Raw genomic sequence first — 24346 nt, 5'->3', positions numbered from 1 at the left:
CACCGGTTAGATTAGAAGATCCAATTAGAACGGATGTAGATTACGGTGTAGGTACTGAGCAGATGGTAAATGATCATTTTAGAGGGGAAGATTTACCCAATGCCGAAGCTAGGAGATTTTATGATATGTTGGATGCTGGAAAGCAACCATTGTACGAAGGTTGCAGAGATGGTCATTCAGCTTTATCATCTGCTACAAGATTGATGGGCATTAAGACGGATTATAATTTGGCTGAAGACTGTGTGGATGCGATTGCTGATTATGTAAAAGGTATTCTACCTGAAGATAATGTAGCTCCTGGCTCATACTACGAGGTTCAGAAACTCGTAGCTGGTCTTGGTTTATCGTATCAGGTAATAGATGTATGCAGAGACAACTGCATGATTTATTGGAGGGCGGATGAACAGCGGGTTTCATGCAAATTTTGTGGGAAGCCTCGTTATAAAGATACGAGTGGAAGAATTCCAGTACCATATAAAAGGATGTGGTATTTGCCTTTGACGGAAAGGTTGCAGAGGCTGTATCTGTCTGAACGCACAGCGCAACCAATGAGATGGCATGCGGAGCACTCAACAGATGGTGAGATCAGACATCCTTCAGATGCAAAAGCGTGGAAGCATTTCCAATCAAAGTATCCCGACTTTGCGTATGAGAGAAGAAATGTCTACCTTGGATTATGTACTGATGGTTTCAGCCCGTTTGGCAAGAGTGGAAGACAGTATTCTCTATGGCCAGTCATTCTTACACCATACAACCTACCCCCAAACTTGTGCTTGCGACGAGAGTTTTTGTTCCTCTCGATTCTCGTTCCCGGACCAGAGCATCCTAAGAGATCACTTGATGTGTTTCTTCAGCCACTAATATATGAGTTGCAACAACTATGGACTCAAGGTGCTGAAACATACGATGTTTCGTATAAAGAAAACTTTCAAATGCGGGCAGTACTAATGTGGACAATAAGTGATTTTCCAGCATATGGTATGTTATCTGGATGGACAACGCATGGAAGGCTATCATGTCCATATTGTCAAGATAACACTGATGCTTTCCAACTAAAACACGGAAGGAAAACGTGTTGGTTTGACTGTCACAGGAGATTTCTACCACCAGATCATCCATATCGTAGAAGTAGGAATTTGTTTACGAAGAACAAGAGGGTGTTTGACAGTCCACCTCCGGAAATTCGTGGGAAAGATTTGAAGACACAACTTAGAGATTTTGGTGCAGAAAGAACGCCAGACGTCGGTGGACATGAGCATTTTCCGGTAGATGGTGTTGGAAACCTACATAACTGGCACAAAAAAAGTATTTTTTGGGATCTGCCATACTGGGAGGATCATCTACTAAGGCATAATTTAGATGTCATGCATATCGAGAAGAACTTTTTTGACAACCTGATGAACACGATCCTTAATGTTCAAGGTAAAACAAAGGATAATTTGAAGTCAAGACTGGATTTAGTCGATATATGTGCTCGTTCAGAACTTCATGTTGATGAGAGTGGTAGGGCTCCTTTTCCCATATACCGACTTGATGCAGCGGGAAAGGATGCGTTCTTTGATTGGATTTCAAACGATGTGGAATTTCCAGACGGTTACGCATCTAATTTGCGTAACTGTATCGACAGAAAGGAAGGAAAGTTTACTGGCTTGAAAAGCCATGATTGCCATGTAATGATGCAGCGTCTCCTTCCGTTTGCCTTCAAGGAACTATTACCACGAAATGTTCATGAAGCAATTGCAGGGATAAGTGGTTTCTTCCGCGATTTATGCACAAGATCAGTGACTCTTGAAGGTATTGAAAATTTGAAGACTAACATAGCTGTGATTCAGTGCAACCTTGAGAAGATATTTCCTCCCTCATTTTTTGATGTTATGGAGCATCTTGTTATTCACCTGGTAAGAGAATTGGAGCTTGGTGGTCCTGTGCAGTATAGATGGATGTATCTGTATGAGCGGTATATGTTCCATTTGAAGAAGATGGTGAAAAATTTAAGTAGGGTGGAAGGGTCTATAGTCGCACAGATGATCAATGAAGAAACTTCAAACTTTGCCGAGTACTACTTTCCAGCAGAAGTTCAGACCAAAAACAGAAGACCTGCTCGGCATGATGATAGAGGCGAACGGGCAACATATCATTGGAAGGTTCCAGACATTTTCACAGACGTTGGACGACTTAGCGGAAAACCAAAAGACCGTCGACTTACTGATCAGGAGCGCAGTCATTTGCAAACATATTTACTCACCAACTGCGAAGATGTTCTTCAATATGAAAGGATTTTCATGGCAGAAAAGCGGTTAGAATATAGATACGCCACAGAGGACGAACTAGAAGAAATGAAGCAGAGAGAATTTGGTGGATGGATGTTTACCTATGTGAGTGATGGTTTGGCCAGAGGTGAAACATTTGACGATTGGATACGCGAGATGGTCGTTGGACCAAACTTTGTTGTGAAGTCATATCCGAGATTTTGTACTCGAGGATATGCATTCACAACTCAGAAGAGGAGACGTTCGAGTACGACTTACGATGCTGGTGTTTGTTCTGCATCAGGAGATGATGTATACTACGGACACATAAATGAGATTTTGGAAATCAAGTATTTGGGCATGGTTGGATTGCGCTGTACTGTTTTCTATTGTGACTGGCACGACAACACTCCAGATCGAGGTGTGAGAACAGATGCATTTGGTGTTACATCAGTAAATTCAAGACGGAAGCTGCAATATTATGATCCTTTCATTCTTGCTTCTCAGGCCGATCAGGTTTGTTATATCAAGTACCCCCGGGTAAGGAACAGAGATGATCCATGGGTTACTGTTACAAGACTCAACCCGAGAGGCCGAGTTCAGGGAAGTTCTGAGCTGGAAGACCCACTACAACCAAGCACATCCGGCAACTTAAGTGCAGCAGAAGATTTAGGTGGAGTTGGCCTTGTAGTCGATTTAACTGACTTCGGAGAAGAAGCCGCCGTTCACGAAGAGGATGAACCAGTGATTGGAGAGTTTCACCAAGATCCAGATTCAGATTCATCTGGTGATGACGACTCGGAAGAAGACTAGCCTCGACCTTTTTTTTTTTTTTTTTTAAAGGAAAATTTCGAGGAAATTCCGAGGACAGATAGGTTTTCCTCGGAATTTCCTCGGAATAGATCTTCTCGATTGAAAACCCCAAGTTCCTCGGAATTCTGTCGGAAAATTCCGAGGAAATTCCGAGGAACTCTTTTTGTTTGTCGGAATTTCCTCGGAAAATACCGAGGAAATTCCGAGGAGATGGGGATTTGATTATAGATTCTTTTTCCTCGGAATCTCCTCGGTATATTCCGAGGAAATTCCGACGAACATAAGGATTTCCTCGGAATCTCCTCGGTATATTCCGAGGAAAATCCGAGGAACTGGGGGTTTTAAATCGAAAACAACGTTTTACGGATTGAATAACACGTATATAACCTTCATTAAGTGTCATAACCAGATTATGATGTTTGGAACTATGAACTTTGGTGTTTTATCCAATAACAAACACTTTTACGATTGCATGAACGAAAACCACACAACGTAAGAGAAACACTTATACACTTTAATAAACGGTAAAGGGAATACTTAGAATTATTTTTGAAATTGTGTTATTTCATGGTTTATGATCATCTATACAAAGAATCCTCAATGGTATGCATTATAATTGTATAAGAAATGAAATACGGCGAAAATAATCGATGTTTTAAAACCCCAAACCCTGGTTCCTCAGAATTTCCTCGGAGATTACCGAGGGTATTCCGAGGAAACTGGATTCGTCGGAATATTTTCATCTAACCGGGTAAACGAAGCCGCCAAATATTTCGGGAAAATTGAATCATAGAATTCCGAGGAAATTCCGACGGAAGTATAAAATATTTCCGAGGAAATTCCGACGGATATTTTCCGTCGGACGCCTCATAAGATTAGGGCGAGCCCGATCTTCTTCCCCATTTCTCTCTTTCTCTCCGCGCCGCTGCACATCTCCTCTCGCGATTCCGGCGATTTCCGGCGATTCCACCGTTCTCTCTCCCGTTTTTCCGGCGATTCTCCCCTAATCCTCCCCCATAATCATGTAAGAACCCTATCCCACTCTTTTAGGTTAGATTTGTATGGTTTTTAAGTAGATTTGATGATTTTGGAATGAGATTTATAGATTTTGTTAGGGTGAATGGTAGATTTGTGTAAAATGGAGTTTGATTATGTATTTCACTTGATTTGAATTTTTTTTTTAGTTTTTATCAATTTTGTGGTTATAAAAATCGAATTTGAAATTATATATATATATTGAAAACGTTTTTTGTATATAAAATCTATTTTTGCATTTTAAATTCATTTATAAATTTATTAAACATTTTTAAAATCTATAAAACTTTTTTTAAGATTAAAAATCATTTATATAATATTTAAAAACATTTTTTTTGTATTTTATATGTAAATATAAATTTATATATTTATTAAACATTTTTAAAATTTTTAAACTATTTTTTATTTATTAAAACTTTTTTTTGTAATTAAAAATGATTTATAAATTTATTAAACATTTTTAAAATCTATAAAACTTTTTTAAGATTAAAAATCATTTATATAATATTTAAAAACATTTTTTTGTATTTTATATGTAAAATATAAATTTATATATTTATTAAACATTTTTAAAATTTTTAAACTATTTTTTATTTATTAAAACTTTTTTTTGTAATTAAAAATGATTTATAAATTTATTAAACATTTTTAAAATCTATAAAACTTTTTTAAGATTAAAAATCATTTATATAATATTTAAAAACATTTTTTTTGTATTTTATATGTAAAATATAAATTTATATATTTATTAAACATTTTTAAAATTTTTAAAGTATTTTTATTTATTAAAACTTTTTTTATTAATTATTTAACTATTTATATTTTTGTGATTAAAAACTATGTTTTTAAACTATTTTTAATTTAAACTGTTTTTTTTAATTAAAATTATTAGAACTAATTTTTAAATATGTTTTTTTTTAATTTACAGGTCTAATGATGATCAGATCCGGCCTCGCCAGCGTCGTAGCCGGGGTGGTATGGGGAGCCAGTCTCGGGGTTCTTCCAGCCATGTTCAGGATTCCGTTTCGCCCCACAGCTCATACCAAACATCTCCCTCTCCATTACTCGCTCCTGCTGCTCCCTCTCCCGCTGCTGCACCCGCTCCTGGTCCCGCTGCTGCACCCGCTCCTGGTCCCGCTGCTGCACCTGGTCCTCTGGGAGTGATGAGGGTTGCGGAGTTGGTTCGACAGCCCGGTCGTGACCATCTTCCCTATCTCACTGAGTATCCACATGGACATGGTCAAACATGGTAATTTAAACTTTTATTTTTTAAACTATTTTTAATTTTTAAACTATTTTTTTATTAATAATTTATTTTTTTTGTTAGGTTCAACCGATCCGGGAACGGGATCAGCGCATGGATCAACCGTATGATGTACTCGGCCCTCGACAGCGGACATCCGACTTTCACTCACTTCCCTGTCGAGAAGCAGCATCTGTGGTTTCAGCAGTTTGCGGTAAGTATTCTAATTTTTAAATTATATTTTTTATATTATTAAAACTATTTTTTGTAATTATTAAACTATTTTCTATATTTATTAGACATTTTAAATATTATTAAAACTTATTTTTGTAATTATTAAACTAATTTATATATTTATTAGACATTTTAAATATTATTAAAACTTATTTTTGTAATTATTAAATTATTTTTTTAATTATTAAACTATTTTTTATTTATTAAAACGACGATTTTTGTAATTTTTAAACTATTATATTTTTGTGCTTAAAAACTATTTTTAAACTATTTCAGCAAGAATTCAACTGGAATGCCGATGATACGCTCTCTATCTATCACCATTTTGTCCATAAAGTTATGGACAACTATGGGAAGCAGATGTACGAGTGGAAGAAGAAGTGGGAAGTAAACAAGGTAGTTTTTAATTTATTAACAATTTTTAATTTATTAAACTATTTTTAAAATTATTAAACTTTTTTTTTTTAAATTAAAAGGTCCCAAAGTCGATGAACGGCACGGTCTGGAAGGAGTTGTGTGCGCATTGGGATAAAGAAGAGACGAAAGAAACTTCTTCCACCAACTCCAACAACCGCAGGAGCGACCGTAAAGGAAAGGGCATCTACAAGCATAACTTGGGTGCTCAATCTATTGCCACTCTGGCGGATCGCATGGTAAGCTCAACCGCTTTTTCTTCAATTATTTAAGTTTCAGAATTTTATTTTTTTTGCATTTTCAAATCTCTAATGTTTGTCTAATTTATTTTTTTTCAAGGCGGAAGAAAATGAAGGCCACCCAGTTGATGATCTCGCCCTTATGAAAAGGGCGTATACCAACAAGAAGACCGGCCAGATTGATGATGGTCTTGTGAGGGACGTGGTCGACCTGGTCCAGACTCAGGTGTATGACGAAGTGTCTCAGCTTCAAACCGATGATGACGATTCGACGGCCTCGACCAACTTGTCTCGGGTTCGAATCAACGAAATCGTTGAATCGGTAAGTTTTTTTTTTTAAAAGTTCAATTTAATTATTTCTTGATTTTTATTTTATCATCAATTTAAATTATCTTAACTTCGTTTTATTTATATTTCAGTCGGTTCCAAAGAAAAAGGGACGTTTGGTCGGTTTGGGTCGTCGCTCCCGGTCGGCTGCTCCTTCTTCTGCACCACATGCGTATGTTGATCCAGAAGTTCTTACGGCTCAGCTGAAGGACAAGGATGATCGGATATCTGCGTTGGAGGCTCAGATGGCAGCTCAACAGGCGGGCTATGAGACCCAGAAGAGGCTGAACGAGCAGATGATGGACATGATGAAGAGGATGTACCCGAACGAGACGTTCCCGAACATTCAAGACCCGTAGTTTTTTTTTTTCCAAAAACTCTGAATGTTTTATTTAAATTTGAATATTATCTACTATGTTTTATTTTATGTTTTATTCAATTTTAATTTTAAATTTTAAAAATTTTAATTTTTTTCCAAAAAAAAATAATTTTTAAAAAAATAAATTTTTTAAAAAAATAATTTTTTTCAAAATTCCGAGGGAATGGAGGTCCTCGGATAATTCCGAGGAACTTTTATCCCTCGGTAAATTCCGACGAACATTAAGTTCCTCGGAATTGTCTGAGGGAAAGGATTCCTCGGAATTTTCCGAGAAACTCAATTCCCTCGGAAAATTCCGAGGGAAGAAAGTTCCTCGGAAATGTCCGAGGAACAAATGTTCCTCGGAATTTTCCGAGGAACAAATGTTCCTCGGAATTTTCCGAGGAACTTTCTTCCCTCGGAATTTTCCGATAAATATTCCGAGAAATATTTCGTCGAAACTTCCGAGGATTGGACCATCGGAATTCCTTCGGTATTTTCCGAGGAACCTTCCGACGAACATTGTGTCCTCGGAGTTTCCTCGGAATTTTGTTTCCTCGGAATTCCGTCGGAAAATTCCGACGGAATTCCGAGGAATTATGAATTTCCGAGGAGTTATTTCCGAGGACTTTTTTCGTCGGTATGTCCTCGGAATAACGTTATTCCGACGACATACCGACGATTTTTTCCCTCAGTATCCCGATGTTTTCTTGTAGTGATATTTTAAACTAATTTCAAAATTAGTGAAAATATTTAAATATAATTTTGAAAATGAAGATCTTGTAAAAATCTTTTTAAACAGATTTGTTAGAATTTTAAAATAAATATATTTATATTTAAAATGAAAAGATATCAAAAGATACTATGATTAAAATATTTTAAAACTTATATTTATTATTAGTCTGAATTAAAATATAGTATGAATTTCTATGAATAGGTCCATTAGGTCTATTTTTAAAAAAATCACACATAAATCAAGGTTGTGACTTCTGTTTTAATATATAAGATATAATTTTATATATGTTATATCTAATCGATTTTGTTGTTTTTCAGTCGATTTAGTTATCATTTGGGTGAATTGGATTACATCTATGAATTCAATTGTATTATTTTTTATTCTATATATTAAAATTTTGATTAATTTCTTATTTGCATTTAGGTGGTTGTTGTGTTAGATATGTAAATATATTTTATGAAGATTATGTATAACTTAAGATATATTGTACTTAGAATGAAATAAAAAATAAACTAAATCGTCTGATTCTAAATTACATAAACTAATATAACAAAATGATAATATTTTGAAGTCTATGCATATATATAAATTTTACAAAAGAACTAAATTGTAACAGTTGGTTAATATTTTATTTTCATTTTAATATGTTTTGAGTTGTCCTATAATTTATATTTATAAATAAATTACTATTCGTTATAAAATTATATATTCTTATCGTAGTTAAATCTATGATTTTAGATATAAGTTGGATTAGCCGAATCACTCATGTTGTGATTATATTGAGTTACATATATTCTTTAAAATTCAAAATGAAGTATAATTATCTACTCTATTAAATAAATTAGAGTCATATTTTTTATCTACCATACACAAGTCTATGTTAGACCATTCATTAGACATTTAACTAAACATCATAAAATTACTCATATAAGATATTCTCCTAACAAAAACAATATACATCTAAACAATAACATTTCCAAAAAACGATAAATATATTGTCATTAGGTAATTATCATTTGATTATTTATCATATTTAATATAGACCATATTTTATATTCCAGTAACTAATTTTGAAATTAAATAGTATAGCCCAATTATTTTTAAATTATCAAATTAAATTTTTATATAAAAAAATAAATAATATTTATTGGTTGTAACATTTTATGTTGATATTTTTAGTAAAAAGAAAAATATTAAACTGAAATATAATATATTAAATAAAATATTATTTTAAAATATAAGAAAAATCATTTAATTTATTAACATAAAAACATTTCGAGAATAAAATTTTGAAACAAAGAAGCTAATATTTTTTTTATTAATTCATTTAAAACTAATGTTTAAAATTAAACTATTAATATTGATGTTGCATTTTAAATAAATAAACAAAAATACTTAATTAATATATAATTTGTACAATATCATCAAACAAATTTCAACATATATAAATTTTCTAAATAAAAATTATATACATAAAATTGATATTAGATATATATCTTTATAACATATTTTATATTTTAAATATTAATTTAAAAATATAAATATATCCGCACGGATGTGCGGGTTGATATTTAGTTTTTTTTTTAATATAATTAAGTCAAATGTGCATGTATTTCGTAATATTTACCAAATTATATGTTGATGGTTTTAAAAAATATATTAGAAAATAAAGCGATGATCAATAGGAAGTTATATTTGCAAGTAGCTGATACATTTTTGAAATCTCATGAACACATATCAATATTTACAATAATTAAAATATTCAATAAATTCTAAATAACTTTATGCATTTGATTTATTGAATCAAAACTAAAATTTATTTTAAATAATCTTAAAAATTAGAATTCACATTTGCTTTGGTATTTTGATTATGGCTCTATTAACTTCCACAAACATAAAAACATAAAATTTAAAAGCAAATTTAATATTAAGAAAAAATAACTTTAATAATGATAAAATATGATATATGTACCTCATTAAATTATTTTATAACTATTTGATCAAACGATGTTTATTTAAAAAAAATATTTCTAGTTTTTTTAATATTTCTTAAAAATAAGCACTAGAAAATTGTGATTTTATTTAATAATAATATTATATAATTAAAATATAATTTATCAATACTTTTTTGCTGTACTTGAAAGATATTATAGTCAATTAAATATAAGAAAAATAAATAAAACATTTCAGTATTACTAATTCTAAACTATTTTTAGACAATTAAACATATATCAATTTATGTTACTTAATTATTTTATGTAGTCATCTAAGAAAATATATTGATATATAAAATTATTTTTATTACTTTGAATTTTTTGTATTGTTTAACATTATGTTTTAAAATAAATAATATTTTTTTTCTAATATCAAGATTATCTATGTAAACTGTTTTTAATGAAATCACATTATATAGAAATTTATAATTTTCATCTAAGAAAATATAGATATAAGGAAAGTATTTTATTACTTCAAAATTATATTTTATGTTATTTAGAAATATTTTTTAAATCTAATATTCCTATTTTGTGAACTTTCTTTTTTTATGAAATCATATTATATATACATATATTTTCGGTTTTCAAGTCTTTTTTTAACTTTATAAAAAATTCTTTTTTTATTATATGTTTATATTTTTCGGATTTTTTTAAAAAAGAAACTAAATAAAAATGTAAATTAAATTATTAAGGGTAACAGTGTAATCAACCATCGTGAGATTTAACGTGAGAGCGACACATAGGAAACTGACTTCTCAAATAATATTATAGAGATATAAATGGAATCATAATAATCTACACTATTAAAACATAAGTTATTATTTCTTTCATATGTAATTTTTTTGGTTCGTACCATTCCTAAAAAATATCAAATTGTACATAAGTTCTTTATTATATCTTTTAATATTTTTATTTTTACGGACCCATCTTTTTATTTGAAATGCATATATTTAAAAGGTTCTAACAAAATATTTTTAGAATTTTTTAATTTATTTTCGAAAAATTAGTTATTTTTAATTTAAACTATCATAAAATTTAATTAAGATTAAAATAGAATTTAGTTTTGATTTATAAACGAAAAAATAAAATAAAAGTATTTTTATTTATATTCATTCATAATAAAAATGAAATTCATTAATTTCAAAATACATTTTAATCATAGTTTTAAAAGATTTTCTTAGAAATAAATAATTATTTCTATGTTAATTTTTTAAAATATATATATATATATATAAATCTATTCTATTAAAATAAAATTTATGACTTTTTTTATGTGTAATATTTTTATTTAGACCAACGTTTATTTTTTTAATTAAATCTATATATCCTTAATGCTAATAATAAATAATCTTTTAACTATTTTAATCAAAATATCTTTTGATATCTTTTAATTTATATATATTTATATATATTAAAAATTCTAACAAATCTGTTGAACAACATTATACAAGATCTTAATTGTCAAAAATTGAATATAAATATTTTCACTAATTTCATAATTAGTAATTAAATGTTATTATACATTAATATATATTCAGCTGTAATTTATAAAATGAAAAGAATAAAATTGTATCTTATTTTATATATTTTATAATAATATCTATCATTTAAAAAAACCATTATATTGAACTAAATATGATAAAATTATTTTAAATTGATAAGTTAATATATTTTATTTAATAAAAAAAATATTTGAGCTAAAAATATAATGTGTTTGTAGAACGAGTTAACATTAGTAAACTATATAATACATGTATAAAAAGTTAAATTATCTAAACTTTTTATATAGTAATTTATTATATAAAATGAATAAACATAAAAAAAATTGCTAAAGAAAATTTAGCCCTTTGAATTACGGGTTACGAGATCATAAGAAATTATATACAAAATAATTTTTAAATATGTTTTTTCATGCATAGAAAAATTTGGTTTAATAATAAAACGTAAATTCAATAGGAAAAATATATAACAAGAAGCAACATGGGGAAATTACATGTTTACCACTTTCATGCAACCACTTTTCATTTTTACCATCACTAATGAGACATTTTCAAAAATTTATTCTTCACTAAGTGACAAAAGACTATTATATCATTGTTATTTATATATATAATAAGTTTATTATTTAAATAAAAAATAAAAAAATAGAAAAAATATTTTTATTTTTTTTTCGAAATATACTTTTTCAAATTCGAATTTTTTTATAAAACATTTTTTTTGAATTTTTTTGGGGGGCTAATTTGCGTACTAGCCATAAATCAAGACTAAATTAAATAAGTAACTTTGATTTTGACGTTATTTAGTGTTAGACATTTTATACACAAATTATCCGGTTTTGACCCTTACCTTAACAGGTAACCAGTTACAAGTGATAGTATGTGACGTTTTGCGTTGTGTGTTGTGATGAAAACCACATACTGAAACACAAAAAAAAAATTAACAAAGAATGGAAGGGAAATGTTTTTACAGTTTACATTTTTTATGGTAAATAATTTTAATGGTAATATTTTTGAACTTCTATGATGACATCGAAGTGTGTACTTCTTACCCAACCTGAACCTGAAACCAACATAAACTAAACTGAAAAAACAATATTTTCCATTTCATCTGTATAGTATAAAAACGAATAAAGCCATTCTATACAGAATAGCCGACATATTCTATTCCATATTACAAATTTGTTTAGGGAATACTAAACCCTAACTAGGAAAACTAAACCCTAACCTCTAATTGTAAACCATACACACATTTTAATGATGTAGGTTAATGATTATAAATGTGTGTTATAGAGTTACATACATATTTGCACTGTCTATTACGAGAACACTTCTAGACTATATACAATGTACTATTTAAAATTATACTATGTGCATACTAGAGCCAAGATTGAGCAACATGAAATACAAAGCTAATAGGGATGGTAATAGAACACTTAGCAGTAAACACTAAATCCAAGTTAAGAAAATATAAATTCAATCCATAGGCAACCCAAATCTTCAGAAAATTAAATCCACATGCCATAATACTGGAGACATGTATTTACATTCCTCATGAGCCACATGAAATACAAAGCTAATGGGGATGGTAATAGAAAACTTGATAGTAAACACTAAACCCAAGTTAGAGAAATATAAACCCCAATACATAGGCAACCCAAATCTTTGTGAAATTAAATCCACCTGCCATAATACTGGAGACATGTATTTACATTCCTCATGAGCAACATGAAATACAAAGCTAATGAGGCTGGTAATTAAATACTTAACATTAAACACTAAACCCAAGTTAGAAAAATATAAACCCTAATCCACGATAGGCAACCCAAATTTTCAGGAAACTAAATCTACTTGACATCAAAGCCTGTCTCAAACAATCTACTTGGAAGGTCTAATTTTTCCATACCAAACCTGAAGAATGAAAAATAAGAGAGGCGAAGAATGAGGACGGTTCACACTGTAATATTAAATATAGAAATGAATTATGAGTCAAATCGAATAAAAATGACTAACGAATGGAAAGGTATATGATGTAAAAGTATGATTCCATGTAAAATGGAATAATGTGAACCTTATACTATTCCACTTGACATGACATATATCAACGAGATATACTGATACGGACATATGATGAAACATCTATGCATTGCAGATGCTATTCCACAAAATAATATTTCTACACCATGAACTATGCACCGCAGAGACGAAAACCCCAATTCAAGCAGAACATCAGAGAAGATCCCAAAATAAAATCAGATAAGCAGAGAAGATGTTTTAGTAACCAGAATCGACGGAAAAAGACTGAGAACTTACAAGACTGTCAAAGATCTCAGAAGAATCGAGTTGGTGAAGTTGGAGAGGTCGGCTGTGTTACTACCCGCCGCCGAAACCGTAACGCAAAACCCAACCGCCGAACCCTAACGGCAAACACGATTAAAAGGGAGGACGACCGAGATGAAAATTGGATTGCATGCAGAGGCGAGGTGTTGGAGCAGATCGGAGGCCTTTCGACTTCGAAAAATTGCCGAAGAAAGTGAGAAGAAGAATATGTGATTCGGATGAAGACACGATTTACCTTTGTGCAGTTAAATTTTTTTTAATTAATTTTTATAGCAGGTGCAGCCGGTTAATTAAAAGGGTAATACTGTATTATTATGAGAAATTACCACAAATACCACATTCATAGTACCACTTTTCATGTTTACACTAACCATTTTTACCTTTACTTTTAATGAAGGGTAAAATACAATTATACTCTTAGAGTTAACTAATCTAGACTTAGGGTTTAGAGTTGAGGGGGTGGGGTAAGGTTTTTGGAATGTGAAATATATGATTCTAATAAATATATAAATACTTAAAAAATAGATAAAAAAATTTTAAAAAATAGTTTCAAACATAATTTTTGTTTTTCAAAAAGAAATTTGAAAAAAAAAATTCGAAAAAAAAAATTTATAAAAAGTTCGAATTTGAAAAAGCATAATTCGAAAACATAAAAAAAAATTTACATTTTTTTATTTTATTTTACTTTTTTTCAATAATGATTTATTATATATATAAATAACAAGGGCATAAGAGTCTTTTACCACTTAATATGTAAATTAAAAAAAAAGTAAAATAAAATAAAAAAATGTAAATTTTTTTTTTATGTTTTCGAATTATGCTTTTTCAAATTCGAACATTTTATAAATTTTTTTTTTCGAATTTTTTTTTTCAAATTTCTTTTTGAAAAACAAAAAATATGTTTGAAACTATTTTTTAAAATTTTTTATCTATTTTTTAAGTATTTATATATTTATTAGAATCATATATTTCACATTCCAAAAACCCTACCCCACCCCCTCAACTCTAAACCCTAAGTCTAGATTAGTTAACCCTAAGGGTATAATTGTATTTTACCCTTCATTAAAAGTGAGGGTAAAAATGGTTAGTGTAAACATGAAAAGTGGTACTATGAATGTGGTATTTGTGGTAATTTACCTTTACTTTTAAAGAATGAAAAAAACATTTATAACCCTATGGTTAATTAATCTAGACTTAAGTTTAAAGTTGAGGGGTGGAGTGGAGTAGGGTTTTTAGAATTTGAAGTTTAGAATTCTAATAAATATATAAATAAATACTTTAAAAAAATTTAAAAATAGTTTCAAAATAATTTTTGAACTTCAAAAAGAAAATTTGAAAAAAACTATTTTGAAAAAATTCAAAAAAAAATTATAAAAAAGTTCAAAATTTAAAAAGTATATTTCAAAAATATAAAAATATTTTTTATTTTTATTTTTTAATAATTATTTATTATATATATATAGAGCAACAATGTGGTAAATATGAATAATGGTATCAACGATGTCTCTTTAGTGGTGGCATATATGAATAATGGTATCAACAATGTAGTAAATATGAAAATTTCCAAATTTAAATAGAAAGTTTTTCAAATGAGAGACACTCACATGGATTTTTCAATTTTAATGAGAGACTTTCTATTTATTTATTGATAGAAATTATGAGATATTGCGTTTGAGATATCTCCACTGCACATGTTCTCAAACTTTAGGTTTATTCATTGTGTTTAATCTCCGTTAGACCTCAAACACAGAAGCATCTATAGTCATGGTACCTACTAGAAGACTACTTGGAGAATAAAATAGTAAAAATAAATAGGAAAACACGTGAACAGTTAAACATCCTCCTTTTTGAACTTTTATGAATCCTTCTTGAAAACAAGTGCCAAGTATTCCATTTTCTTGGTCTAATTTTTTCTCTTCTAATTAATTAAATCACGTAACTAAACAATATTAAAATACTATTATTATATTATTAAGAACCGTTTTTCTACATATTTACCATTAACGCTATGTACATCAGAGTTGTTGAATGAATATTTTCAATAGTTGAAAAAATAAGAGACCGAATAATGGAGATGTTGAATGCTTACATGGATTCAACAGTTGAATACACAAAAAATGGGACTCAATTTTCACATGTGTTTCTTTGTTATTGGATTGTGTAGATTCTGGATTTTTTTTTATCTCAATTATTCAACAACAATTATTTACAGCTAAATTAATTTATAAATTTATTTTGTATATATCAAAATTCGTAACTTTTATACTCTATAAATATAGATTTGATTCATTTGATTTGGATAAAAAAACTTATATTTCTACTATAGTTTTCTATAACCTTTAAACTCTTGATTATATTCTTAACTATCTTTTTTACTCTAATGAATCTTAACAATAACTCTTCTAATACCCAAAATTCTACTAATTACCATTTAACTATCTAAATCCCAACAACTATCAATTTCAAAATCACTCTTTTAGCCAATTCCAAAATATACCATACTATGATTTTCCAGGAAATTTCTTCATGCCACTATCGGTTCTACCATGTGTTTATTTTATTAAATAAGTCATGTGTGCTTCATTAGTTGTTTTGTGTGTTTGTTATTGTGTTGTAATGCATTTTAAGTTTCTGTAAAACTTTTTTAATAATATAATTTTTAAAAGAAATATTTAACGACTATTCATATTTTCTATTTTTGATATTTGTTAAAATGTAATAAAATATTATTTTTTATGATCTTAATTAAACCAGTTGAGAACTTTTGACAATATAAAAAATATAGGATATGGTGTTGAATTTTATTAAACTAACTATTGTAGAATAAGAAAAATAAATAGATATTGAATTGTTAGGTGGAAGAGAAAGAGAAAATGATGTGGAATGTAAATAATGGAAGAGAGAAAAATATGATATGGAGTGTAAACAGTGGAAATTAGTGTGTTGAATTTTTCACACTAATGTACATAGTCTAATGGTGCTCTAACTCTCACACTGGCATCTATATTCATTGTGTTTAAATCTATTTTAGTCCACTAATCATAAATAATCACAAAAAAAAACAATTCATTTTCAACCGTTATAAAAATGCAACTACCTTTTTTGTAAATTTTCGGACATTAAATAGTGAGTAGTTTTTTTAAGAGAAGTATCTCACAGTTTATATGAATATATAAATGGATAGTTTTTCAATAAAGTTGAAAAACACATGTGAAAGTTTCTCAAATGGGATACACTGACCTAGGTTTTTCAACTTCGTAGAGATACTTTCCATTTATTTATTGATAGAAAAATTTAAATATTCTCGTTTGAGAAATCTCTACACATGCTCTTATACTTAATCCATATCCATTGTGTTTAAATCTGTTAAGATTTTAAATGTCAGTGGTACTGATGTCTCCTTTTGTTAGTGTTACGTTTTTTTTGGGCTTTTGCTGAAGAGATTTATCTTCGGATTGCATGCTCGTTTGTATGTTTTTGACAGGATATTACTTCTTACAAATTAAGAAGTTCCGGATATTTGTGATCATCGGTATGTGTGGTTTATTCACTATTTTTCTATGTTTGTAGATCGAAATTTAGATTTAAGCCGTGGATTGCTTTTGGTCAGATCTATAATTGTCTCTTCAGCATGGTTTTGATTTTTTTTTGGTCCTCCTTCGAAGAGGTGGAGTGTTACACGACTTCGAGTGTTCTCTTCCATTGAAACGGTTTCATTTACAATGTCGTTTTATTTTATTTGCTCCGATTTCGATCTCTTCCATGTTTTGATCGTTCGTGATGGGTTGGTCCAGTGTGAATCTTGGCGCTCCATATCTTTTTATTTGATGTAATCGTGGTCTCGTTTAAGCATGCTTCTAATTTGGCGATTCCTAATAGCTTTCTTGATACCTCTGTCGCCGGTTTGATTGGTTTCGAACTCATGGTGCTTCAAGCTCGCCGGTTTGATTGGTTTCGAACTCATGGTGCTTCACGCTCGCCGGTTTCCAAAGCATAATGTTTTCTATGTAATTTGTTTGTGCTTATTCCAATGGAAGGTCTCAATCTCATTTCAAACAGAGTACACTAGTACTACACGATGACTTGTGGCCTTGTGGGCCTAATGGTAGTACGTCGGGTGTCTTTCGGACTATGTCACGAGGACTATGTCACAAGGTTCGACGTAGTACATGTTGTGTGATAAAAGCGAGACTCCAAATGGGCCCATACAAAAAGTACAAAATACATTTTGGAATGGAGAAATAATTGCCAGCTACCTAGAATATTGAGTTATGCGTGGCTACACATCGATGTGGATACAAACCAAGAGAAATAGATACTCAAATGTGAGGTAATACCTACTTATTAATTATCAGCTTAACACCAATAATTTTTGAAAATATATAGAGAAAGAAAAAAAAGAAAGAGGAAACACACTTCAAGTGTTTCCAAAAAAGACCAAAACCGAACAAAGTTTGGTTAATGATTGACCAAACTTTAGATTATACACTTACATAAATATAATTATTCATAGTATACATATTTATATCCTGGCCGTACATCACTGTCGCCTCAGTTTACCATCGGGTACAGTTCCTCCGACAACCTCAATTCTCCGACCATAACCAAAGGCTTCGCAAGAAACATATCATGGCTCGATTCCATCAACTCGACACGTGTCTCACCTCCAGCTAGTTTCCACTTAAACCCTTGCAAAAGCCTAGCGAGCATCATGACAGTTATGGCCGTACCTAACGCAGGAGCAGCACATCCTCTCTTTCCGGTACTAAACGAGATAAACCGGAGATCGTTCTCGGTTAAAGTCACTTCCAAGCACTCATTGAGATGTCTCTCCGGTTTAAAACTCAGTGGATCAGACCAAACCTTAGGGTTACGACCAAGACCGTAACGGCTAAGTAAAACTTGACTTCCTTTAGGGATATGGTAACCAGCGACGGTTGTATCGGAAAGGGCCACATGTGGGAGGTTAAACGCGGCGACGGGATGAAGACGGAAAGCTTCACGGATAATAGCTTTGAGATAGTTAAGTTTAGGTATGTCGGATTCTTGGACGAGTCTTTCTTTGCCGACGACTCTTTCTATCTCTTCTATTGCTTTCTGAAGGATCTCCGGTTTATTTATCATCTCCGCCATGGCCCATTCCACGGCGTTCGATGGATTGTCTGGAGCCGCCATTACAAGTTCCTATTATAAAATAAAATTTAGAAATGATTAGTGATTTGGTTTACTATTCTTTGCATGGACTCAAGAGTCAACGTGAATTTTAACTTTGTACGTGGATGTTTTGGCGTTATACCCTTTTTCGTTTGTTTGAGCGACAAGATAATATAGTTTTTTTGGTTCTTTATAGAACAAAATATTTTTATTTCTCAACTTTCTCACCATCACTTCAACTTAAAAATTGTTAAAACTAGCTAGAATAAATTTAATTCAGCCATTTTAATTCCAAAAATAAACTTTTTCAAAGATAGTGTTTTGGTTTTATGATTTATTTTCTTTAAATGTTCTCCAAATGCCACATAATATTTTTTTTTAAATGCCACATAATACATTTTTAGTGTTAAATTATTGTTTCATATATTGTAGAAAGTATGTCTATTTTAAAAACGTCTAAACCAATCAAGTTTCTGCCACTTCAACACAATCGGAGAAAACGCTAAACTGTTATCAGTCTACCATTTGACAATAAATCTGTTACGTATTATATAATTAGTTTACAACACAATTTTTTTTTAAAAATTATATATATATATAATATATATATATAAAAAAATATGTATGCAACTAGTTACCTTAATGGTTGGTTTGATTTCATCAGCGGTAAGCAAAGGGTGGCCATCTGCGTCCTTGATAGAGATGAAAATGTCTAGAAAATCTTCAATCTGAGTTCTCTTTCCTTCTCTCCACATTTTAATCCTCTCATCAATAATAGGATCATGATATTTATCCATAATTGCACTAGCTTCTCTCATGATCTTCTCATGTCCGTTTAGATCCAATCCCGTAAGCATGGGTAGATAGTCCGATACACAAAACGCAAACGTAAACCCTAACCCCTCAAACATAGCTTCCATATGCTCAATATCTTCCATGGTCGGTCCACCATCGGTTTTGGTTTTCTCCGAGAACGTCCTCGTTCCGAACATAAGCCTCTTAATAGCATTTCCACAGTAATGCCTTGTAACAAAGCGGAGATCGACCGGTTCAGAGTTTTTAACCATGTTATAAAGCCAAGCGGTTAGATGATCGGTTTCCTCAGCTCTATTATCATGTAGCCATCGGTGCCTTGCCGGACAAACAATCTCCGTCATGATCACTTTCCTCATCTTCTTGAATTGTTCGCCGAAGGGTGTGATCACGCATGTTTTGTAGCCGTTGGAGAGTATCTTTTGAGCGTAAGTGAGTGGTCTTGATGCAAATAGTGCGTCTTGTTGCTTGAATATCTCACGCGCTATCTTAGGACATGTGACTGGAATGACGTGAGTGTTTCCTAGACGCACACAAGCTATCTCCGTGTTAAGCTCTTTCATGAGGCTATGAAGCCACCGGAAAACCGGACGGTTTTTAAGCATTGCTGGAAGCATCCCTACGATCGGAAACCCGCTGGGACCCGGTGGTAGAGGGTGCAGCTTCTTGTTATGTGAAGATGACTTTATTTTCTTGATTATCATTAAGAGAGAAATGACTACAAGAGCTTGAAGTGTTGTGAGGAAATACATGTTGCTAAACGGAGATGTTTGGGGACTAGGCTTGGTCGTGAGATCCGAAGAGTTTGATGCTATAGTATCCATTGTAAGGATAGAAAAGAAGAATACGAAGAAAAAGTGTTGTAATTATGCTTATTGTTTTTCCATGGATCTTTCTTTCACCTTGTTATTTATAATGTCGCATCAACTGAGGTAGGTACATGTGAAATGACAGTAACACCCCCAATGTGGTGAGGAGGGAGCAGTGTGGAAGTAGGGGTGGACGCGGATCGAGTATTTGGATTTTTGAAGGTAATCCTGATCCGATCCAATTCAATCCGTACCAACTCTGATAATTTGTGTTTTAGATATCCGTAAATTTTTAGATTTTTAACCGAATATCTGATTTGATCTGCACAAATAAAATAAAAATTCAAAATAATATTAAATAATAATATTTTATTACAAAATATAGATATTTACATTAAAAAAATTCTAATAACTAATATATTAAATTAAATGGATAAAATATTGTAAACTTACATAAAATAAAATATTTTTATTTTATATAATTATAATTTTTAAATATATGTGCATATAAGATATCGGATAATCGTTTCTAAAAATATTAGTATTTATGATTTGATTGGATATTTCATATTAGTATTTGCTTATTTCTAAAGTTACGGATATCTGAATTTTAGGTTTGAATCAAAATAAATAATGAATTGAATCAAAATTTACGGATATTTTGTCCAGTTCTTCGTGGAAGGCATTGGTCAATTAGACCGATTTGGTCTATCTAGTGATGAATGTCATCACCATATTGAGCTTTGTAGGGCTAACATCCAAAATAATAATAATACTTATATAATAATAATATTATTATAATAAATTCATACTTTTTAATCATTTTGTTGGTCACCTGCCAAAAATCCTCGTGTTATATATGCATTAAAACAATCCTTCAAAACAGTATTTTCTACGGATATATGTTTTTTTTGTGAAACATCGTTTTTCCTTTGTTATAATCAAAGCAAAGTGTAGTTTCTTACATGATCGATCTTTATTATGTAAAACTTTTTGTGTATTATTCCTTCGGTTCTTGCGGACGACCATGCTAATCTCCTCATTTTTGTTCGAATTGTTTCCTTATTGTACTAACTAACCACATTAAGATACGTTATTGTGAGTATATATCATTTTTAGTAGGTAGATTGATATGCCTCTGTCACGTTCATTATCAACTGTATATATCTTTTTTGGGGAACGAGAGTAACTCAGTAACTCTCCTTAAAAAAATTCTTTTATAAATATAGAAAAATGTTTTATGTAAATCGATTAACTTTTGTTTACGGTGTGGACTCTTAGAATGAATAGATAAGATGAAAACAACTTATTAATGTAGTAAATTCGTATAGTTAATATGTGTGAATTCGAAATATATGAAACGTATGTGGAATATATTTTGGTCGAATGATCTTATATCCGGAGGAATATACTTAGACAATTCAAAAAATATACTTATTCAGAAAATATTGGTACGACGCACCTGCCAAATTGCCTCGTGGAATTGATGTTGGTCGTTGGAGAATGAAGTTACTAAACCATGTCAATGTCAATTATGGTAGTGGGAGCCTCTATACATGCATTATTTACGACGTCGTTTGGGGGTTGCTATTTACTAAAACGGTGGGGAAAAAAAACCGAGTATACTATAAAACTACAATTTGAACATGAGGTTTCACGTGGTGGATGGGTCGAGTTTGAGTCCCATTTTTTTTGTTAATAGAGTAATAATCACATGAATATTTATGCAGTGACCATATAAATAAAGAAATCACTAATTAAGAAGAAAGTTAGCCAGAGAATTGTAGCTATAGGGATACCTTGATACTTGTAACTCAAGGTTTTTCTAGTTGATTACTGAATCTTGAGCCGAGAAATGCACCGAGGTTTTTCCCAAGATCAAATGAAATTTGTAAAAATGTTTGGCATTCCTTTGTTTTTATATACTAATTTTTAGTTATTGTATCTACAGAGATGTGTGTGTGTGTGTGTGTGTGTGTGTGAATATGTTGATATATCTAAATTAAACTTGGACATGACATCGACGTAAGTGAAATACTAACCGAGTTTTATCAAACAACATGGGGTTTAGATTAGATAATATTGAAAATTTAAACATTTTATTAATATTTTATTTTATATCTATATATACAGAGAAAGAAAATGCATCTAGGAGCATTCCACATCATTTATATATTTGTTCAAAACTATTTGTAGATACTAGTTGGTTAACCTAACGTCTAACAAAAAAAATCGAAGATTATGAGAACTAACTAAAAATTAGCTTTTGGGCATTTTAATATTTTCTTAATTAACATGTTAATCCATTAAAAATTTGATACAATCTTGTATTCAAGATTGCATAAAACACATGAAAATGGATATTGTGGCCAATACTTTATGATTTTTTTGTTGCTAAATTACTAGTATACATTAGACTTGGCAAACATTAAACCTAATTAACTGATTTTTTTTTTAAATGGACTAGACACAGCCGTCGATACAGAAATTAATCGGTCTATAGATTTTTAACCAAATTAATCCGTCTAGATTATTAACCAACTATGATAAATAGCTAGCTGCAACAACGAGCTTTTTGGTGAATCCGATCTTATAACCACGACGGTCATTCCATCGCCACGTAGAACTTAAATCAGTCATCCCTCATTACACATCTGAACATTTCTCGAGCTATCTTGTTGGCTCTCAATTTTTGCAAATCAGATCCACTTGTCAAACGCAGAGTAAAGCCAGGGAAGGAAGGTGATTAGTTTAGCTCTAGCGAGGCCATTCAGCTGGTTTATTTATTGCTTCCACAATCGCCGCATAGTGTGAGATAGCGAAGGCTTCTGCATTAGTGAAGGCTTCTCCCGTGATTCAAAAATATAAATTAATGATACAAATTTAATATTTATATTTCTTATTTATAATCGTTTGCAAGATCAAAATTCTTGGGCACAATATAACACTAGTAAAAATCTATCGCATAGCCACTGTAGTGCCACTTAAAAACCGTGGCTATTTAAAAGAAGCCACGATACCGCCACGTAAAAGCCACGAGACGTAAAAAGCCACGGTAAAATTAAAAAAGCCACGACCCAGTCACGAAACAAAGCGTGGCATTTTAGAACCACGGAACCGCTATGAAATTTTCGTGGCTGTATAAATTAGCCACGAATTTGCCACTAATAAAACGTAGCACCATTTTGTTTTTTGTGCCGACATCAAAAAGGAAGTGTTACGTCCAATCGTTTGACGAAATGGGATCTAGCCACGGTTGTTTCATGGCTGTTTCGTGGCTATACATGCTTTTGAGTCTTTATTCTGGTTATGGCAGAGAAATATTCGTTTGGAAATGATATTTTAAGGGAGCCACGAAAATTTCGTGGCCTGGTCGTGGCTATCTCGTATCATATATACGCTTCATAACCGTGACATTTAGAACTTTTGTTCTTCTCTCAAATTTTCAGAACAAAATGTCTTTCTACTTTCAATCTAGAGAATGGATGGATCAAAGAATTGATCCTGAGAGTAATCAGGTTTCTGAAATATTTCTTGGAGGTGTTGATGCATTTATTCAATTTGCGTGTAATCAAGAAGATTACAAAGAAAGAGAAACTTTGTTGTGTCCGTGTGCTCGATGCAAAAATGTGAAGCAACGTGAAGCAAGAGTTGTCGCACGACATCTATTCTTGTACGGTTTCAAGGGAAATTATTATTTTTGGACGAGTCATGGAGAGAAATTCAACGATCTTGGTGAGAGTTCCGGGGCGAATCATTCGACGGGTGAAGAAAAAATGTTAGAGACTCATATTTGGAATGCTTATGAAGATCACCACCAGAATATTCCAGAGGTACCCGCAGACATTGCGCCAGCTTACATGCCGAAAGCTATAGAAGAGACAGACATGGCACAACCCTATCATGATAGTGTTTTTGAAGCATTTGAAGCAGCGACTCAACCTCTCTACGAAGGATGTGCAGAAGGAATTTTTCAGTTGTCTCTTGCTTCGCGGATGATGAAAGTGAAGACAGATTATAATCTACCAGAAGCTTGTGTAGATGAGATATCTGAAGTATTTAAAAACATACTTCCGCAGCCAAATAAAGCTC

At 31.1% G+C, this 24346-nt stretch overlaps 1 protein-coding gene across 1 annotated transcript; it reads right to left on the bottom strand.

Moving 5' to 3' along the window:
• Positions 1-17794: 17794 nt before the first annotated feature.
• Positions 17795-20340, bottom strand: LOC106446405 (tryptophan N-monooxygenase 2). Its single transcript, XM_013888119.3, has 2 exons — positions 19271-20340; positions 17795-18662 (listed from the first exon to the last, which is right to left on the bottom strand). Exons 1-2 carry the CDS (start codon positions 20267-20269, stop codon positions 18030-18032), a joined length of 1632 nt encoding a protein of 543 aa, XP_013743573.2. The 5' UTR covers positions 20270-20340; the 3' UTR covers positions 17795-18029.
• Between the last annotated feature and the right edge of the window lie 4006 nt (positions 20341-24346).

Source organism: Brassica napus, chromosome A4, assembly GCF_020379485.1.
Source record: "Brassica napus cultivar Da-Ae chromosome A4, Da-Ae, whole genome shotgun sequence".
Classification (NCBI taxonomy): Eukaryota; Viridiplantae; Streptophyta; class Magnoliopsida; order Brassicales; family Brassicaceae; genus Brassica; species Brassica napus.
This window is presented reverse-complemented; position numbering and strand designations above follow the sequence as displayed.